The sequence below is a fragment of the Microtus ochrogaster genome, chromosome 18, assembly GCF_000317375.1.
Source record: "Microtus ochrogaster isolate Prairie Vole_2 chromosome 18, MicOch1.0, whole genome shotgun sequence".
Lineage (NCBI taxonomy): Eukaryota > Metazoa > Chordata > Mammalia > Rodentia > Cricetidae > Microtus > Microtus ochrogaster.
Genome location: NC_022020.1, coordinates 53,079,683 through 53,085,819, shown reverse-complemented (window position 1 = coordinate 53,085,819; position 6,137 = coordinate 53,079,683). Strand labels below are relative to the sequence as shown.

General features: G+C 38.0%; 1 protein-coding gene across 1 annotated transcript in view; it reads right to left on the bottom strand.

Moving 5' to 3' along the window:
- Cep192 (centrosomal protein 192) overlaps positions 1–6,137 on the bottom strand; it is an 81,585-nt gene that overhangs the window by 67,075 nt on the left and 8,373 nt on the right. Inside the window, exons 5-8 of the mRNA XM_026783373.1 lie at positions 4,808–4,959; positions 3,275–3,327; positions 1,393–1,513; positions 395–522 (exon numbers count right to left, since the gene is read on the bottom strand). Coding sequence (XP_026639174.1) covers positions 395–522; positions 1,393–1,513; positions 3,275–3,327; positions 4,808–4,959 — 454 coding nt within the window. The remainder of the gene's footprint in view (positions 1–394; positions 523–1,392; positions 1,514–3,274; positions 3,328–4,807; positions 4,960–6,137) is intronic.

Sequence of the window (6,137 nt, the reverse complement as noted above, 5' to 3'; positions counted from 1 at the left end):
CAAGTACTGGAATTCTTAAATTCCTTTTTACTTTCTTGGTTGATTGAAAAATAAGAGAAACGAGGCAGAGAAAAATCAAACTTTTCATCAATTTTAAGTCCACAGAAAACCACAGACTTAAGTTTAATGTTAACATGAAATTAACCAGGGGTAGTAGCGCACAATTCTAATCCTAGCAACTAGGAGGTAAGAGGTGGATGGATGAGATGTTCAAGGTCATCCTCAGCTCCACAGTGATGTTGGAAGACAGCATAGTCTACATAAAACTAGACCTTAAAATAAAACAGCAACATAAAAAAAAAAAAAATCTAACAAGACAGATAGTAATTTACAACACTGAACAAAAAAAAAAAAAAAAAAGAAAGACTAAATGTACTTGACTGAAATCACTTACAGGTAACTTGAAAACATTTTCTGGTGACTCCTGTCCTCCTGCCTCATATAACATCCCTGGAACAGCCAGTTGTTCAAAATATGCTTCTAGATGATCATCATAAAATTCTTCATCATTAATATCATCATCTATTGATAAAGTAGAATGAAAAACACAATAGGCTTTTGAGTAGCAACTAAATTTACACATAATGTTTAATCACAAAGGCTGATAAAACAAACAGGGCAGTGGACGACATACCAACTAGGTAGCTGTTTTTATGCTTAACATAAGAAACTATCATATAGCCAAGTGAGCTAGTGTATACCTATAAGTTCCTAACATTTAGAAGGCAGGAACAAAAAAATGATAGCAAATTCGAGGCCACCCCAGTATACAGAGCAAGTTTCAGGACAGTTACAGCTACATGAGTCTATCTCAAAAAAGAAATCGGAGACATTGGGGTTTAGGATATAATTCAGTGGCAGAGTGTCTGTCTAACATGTAGGGGAGGTCCAGCATTTAAGACCCAAGACTACAGAAGAAAAGAAAAAAACAAGAAGGCAAAGAGAGAAAGTAAGAGAGCAAGAGATCAAGAGAGAGAAAAAGAGAGATTGACTGATAGTTTTCTGTGAAGCAGAAAGATCAAGAGCTCAAAGATAGTGTGAGCTATAAAGCAAGACCTTTTTAGTCAAAAATTAAATAAAAATAAAAATAATGTTGGGTATGGTAGCTTTAATGCCAACACTTAGGAGGCAGAGGCAGGCAGATCGGTGGTGAATTTATGAACAGCCTGATCTACCTATGGAATTCTAGACCAGCCTCCACAGTGAGACCCTGTCTCAAAAGAAAATAAAAATTAAAAGTAAACCCTGCCACTCAGATTGTGAACAGAGCCTTGTTAAAGGGAGAAGGAAAAGACAAGGGGGAAAATAACCCACCAAAGTCTAATGAATACTACAGTACAGACAAAAAGTCAAGTGGCAAAGGAAAGGCAGAAAACAGCCATTCTATAGTACCAGAGGTATCTTCCAGGTTTGTCAGTGTTAAAAGTTTCTCATTTTCTAATAAGCTGATGTGGCTGAAATCACTGTTTGGAGCCTTCTCTTCAAGATTTTTCCCAGCATCAGGCATGATAGTCTAAAAGGAAACAAATGTTATATATAGGGCAACAAAAAAGACAGTTAATAAGTGAAAACTACGGGTCAGTCAATGAAGAATTTGGGCTTTGCATGGACTAGTAACTTCCCTTCTTGTCCTACTCCACTTCCCTAGACTGACCCACCCTCAAATGTAGGTGCCAAACTGCCTCCACAGCTTACAAATCAAGTAACATAGTTAATAAACTACACAAATAAATTCAGGCAATAAAGTCTGCTACAGGGAGTGAATGCACTAAGAAAGCTGGAGTAAGTAATCCTCATCCAAGCAATCTTTCCTATCATTTTTTAGAACTACTTATTTCTCTTCCTCCCAACCCAAAAACCAGCTAGCATTAAAGGGCATGAGCAACTTACTAAAAACAGTTAAGGCCCAGAATAAAAATTTAACACTTTCTTGTGTCATTTATTTCACACACCAGCTTTTTTTTGTTTGTTTTTTTTTGTTTTGTTTTGTTTTGTTTTGATTTGATTTTCAAGACAGGGTTTCTCCATAGCTTTTGGTTCCTGTCGTGGAACTAGCTCTTGTAGACCAGGCTGGCCTCGAATTCAGAGATCCGCCTGCCTCTGCCTCCTGAGTGCTGGGATTAAAGGCGTGCACCACCACCGCCCAGCTTCACACCTGTATTTAATATATATTAAAAAGCAACAGATACCAACTTAAGAGTTAATTGCAAAATTAACCTAATTTCAAGATTAAGAACATTGTATGTCAATGTGATTTTATATTTATACAGGACAGGACTCATCTAATCCAATACATATCTAATGCACAAGTTAATGCCAGAACAACTTTCATTTTATTTTATTATTTTTTTGAAACAAGGTCTCACTATGTGGCTGGCTTGAAACTCACTATGTAGAACAAGCTGGTCTTAAACTAAGAGACCAAGTGCTGAGATCAAAGGCAAGCACCACCACCTCCAGATAGAACTACCTTTGAATCTCCTTATTACTAGAGCTAAACACCTTTGTTTTTTCAACAGATGGATAGTGTTTCAACTTGGTAGAAGTTAGAATCACTTAAGAGATAAGTCTCTGGGCTTACTGTGATTACATGAATTAAGGTGAAAAGACCCACCTGCTGTAGGTGGCATCATTCCCTAAGTAGGGAATTCAAGGTTATATAAGAGTGAAGAGACTCCAGGCTTGGTGGCACATGCCTTTAATCCCAGCCCTCGATGGGCAAAGGCAGACAGATCTCTGTGAGTTCAAGGCCAACCTGCTCTACATAGCAAGTTCCAGGATAGCCAAGACTACAGAGAGATGGCAAAAAAAAAAAAAAAAAAAAGGAGAGAAAGCAATCTAAACCTGGCCATGTATGCATGCACTGTTCTCTGTTCTGATTATGGATTTCATAGAACCAGTTCGCTCAAGCTGCTGCTGTGAATTCCCAGCTATGATGGCAGTGATGTGGAACTGTGAACTAAAATAAACCCTTTCTGTTTTCACCAGGTGTTCACCGCAGCAACAGAAAAGGGAACTAAGACATAGAGACTTCCCATACAGCCCTGCTGGCCTCAGATCCATGGCAATCCTCCAGGTAGTCTCCCAAGTGCTAGGAATATAGGGATATAACACCAAGCATAGCTAGATTTGTAATTTTGCTACAAAAGTTCTGTTATGTACAAGTGTGTGTGTGTGTGTGAGAGAGAGAGAGAGAGAAAGAGAGAGAGAGAAATACAAACTTCTACTCTATTACAGCACTCCAGACATTGATAACAAATATATAAAAATTTACCTTGTGTTCTTGATTATTCATCCATGACTTTAAGTGAAAATCAAGAGCTGAGTCTATATAAGAAAAAACAAAAACCAAGGGATCAGATTATTTTTCAATCATACTTAAACGAACTAAACATTTCCTTTAGCTCGAAACAGAAGAGATGCATGTTCAGATGATAACACAGGAATCCATCATTGGTCAGCTAAACATTTAAAACTATTAGGATGGGGTATCATAAAATTACACACGTGCCATGAAACCTGAACATCAATCTAATCAACTGTAAAGCTAACGTTTTTGTAGTAAGAGATTTAGGAAAGGGGAGAGAAATGACATCCACATAAGCCAGCAGACAAGCCCAAATACAGAAATGAGTTCTAAATGACAGGACTCCCTTATTTCAACAAGCATGACTGTACAGGATAAAACAAATGATCTTCAAACCCCAATTCAAGCACATCAACATTGGCTGCCTCGCTAGCACATAAAGTAAGTAAGTTTACCAACTGATAACAGCACTATGATCATACAATAAAAGGTTAGCACATTTAGAGATGTAGTCTAAAATATATAACAACAGAAATTTTACAATATCAGAGAGAGCCATAATAAATAAAGTACTGGAGTATAACTCCATTGCCAGTGCTCCCTAAGCATGTGTGAGGCCCTTAGTTAGAACTGTCCCTGCTCCCTGACCTGGAGTCAGGGGTTTGGCTCCACCATACATATACTCCCACCACAACAATCATTGTCAGGCCCACAGCGATGCAACCTGCCACACATGGACCGAGGTCACAGAAACTACAATAAAGCCTTTCACTACTTACGGTTTCCAGACATTTGTTACAAATAAACAGCTTGTTTAATATATATGATAAATCTATAATAATGTTTTGAGTACATTTTCTTTCTTCTTTTTTGTTTGGGGAGGATGGTTATGGTTGTTTGTTTTCTTTTCTTTTTAGAGACAGTGTCTCACTATGTACTTCTGGCTGTTCTGGAACTTGTAGATTCATCTGACCTCAAACTCTTATCTTTCCCCTGCCTCTTCTTCCTCATACTGGGAGAACTAAAGATGTGTACCACCACACCCCGCCACCATTTTCCATCTCTACCATCATTTAAACATCTACTTTAAAATAAATTTTTAAAGGAGGAGAGGAAACTGTGGTTGGAATGTAATATAAAAGAGAAGAATAAGTACCTCTTTTTAAAAATTTAAAAAATAAAAATAATCACATTATTAAATAAACAAAAAAATTTAAATGACTCACTTTTGAATATTTCAAAATTATAAACAACAATTTATTTTAGAATTATATTAATACAAAAAAAAGTTTAGGTTGGTGGAAGGAAAAGTGAAAAGTACCAGGAATGCACTCTTTGTTCTAAACAGAAGCATGCTGTGCCTATTAACAGCATGGTTTCCAGGGCAAAGAAGAGAGGTCTGTTTATCACAGGACAGAAAATAAAACTGACATCCAGCAAAGGACAAAGAAATTAAATCTATTAAAATGTATACATGAAATAATTATGAACACTTCATACCCGGTACTTGTTCCAGAGGGGAAACTTCATCCAAAAGACGCTGACACTGAACAGATGTTATAGTGTTAGCTTGCTTCTCTTCTGTTCTTGGTTTCATGAGAGCCAGCGACAAATGTGGGTTTTCTATGTAGCTCTTTTTCCTTGAGGCAGAACTTTTTGAGGGAGGAGAATTATGACAAAACGTTAGTTACCTTGGGTAAATCTACAAAATGTCTATTAACCAGTACAGCACCTCATCTTTCAAAACGAAAAATAGATATACACAGTGAAATAAAAACTGAGCTCAGCCAAGAAATGAAACTGGAAATACATTCCAGGGACAAGATAAGAATGTGGGGTCCCGTGGCACAGTCCATCAGCTCCAAGGACAGTGTCTCTCTGCTACTCTGCCTCTCCAGAGAAAAACCCTTTCTCTATCACATAAATATGTCAAGAAAAAAGGCCAGCTTTCTAAAACTGAGTTATACTTACAGACACTAGAATAGCATGCTTGCCAAAACAGCAAATCTTTGAATTAATAAAGGTTTTTACAGTTGTTTTGCTTTTGTTATAGACTCTCACTGGGTTCTTGGTTGCCCTAGAATTTGCATGTAAACCTGGCTGTCCTGGACTTTTGATATTGCTTCTTCTACCCCAAGTGCTAGTATTACAGTATGGAATGATAGTATGTCAGCACACTTCTACCCCCACATGCTGGGATTAGAGTAGGGAATTATTCTATGGAGTTATACTGTGGAATTACATTACGCCACCACACCTAGAAAGTGAAGATTTGACAGGTTTAACCCTATTCCCACTTGTCTCATACCTGACTTTCTACTTGCTTCTACAATTTCTCATGCAGATGAAATAGTTCATGCTAACAGTAATTCTCCTTCCAATCAACTTCTAGCTTGTGGGTCTACAGCAGCTCCCCACAGCAGGAAAGGAATCAGAAAGACCCACAGGGACAAATCCCAAAGTGCAACAAACACACCATTTGACAGAGACCAAGGACCAAGCTTAAACAGAGTCAGGGGTTCAACAAAAAGAGCACTGAAACCTTACGCTTTAAGTTAAAGAGTCCTGCAATGCTTCCACACACCTTTGCCTACAATTTACTTCCTATTTTTCCTCTATCCCCTTATTAGTGCTGCCATATATTAAATACCTCTAGCTTAAACCAAAGCACACTCATAGATAATATAGGGAAATCTCACCTCATTAAAAGAGGGCAGGGGCAGTTGGGCAGTGGTGGTGCATACCTTTAATCCCAGCACTCAGTGGGCAAAGGCTGGCAGATCTCAGTGAGTTCAAGGCCAGTCAGGGCTACACAGAGAAACCCCGTCTC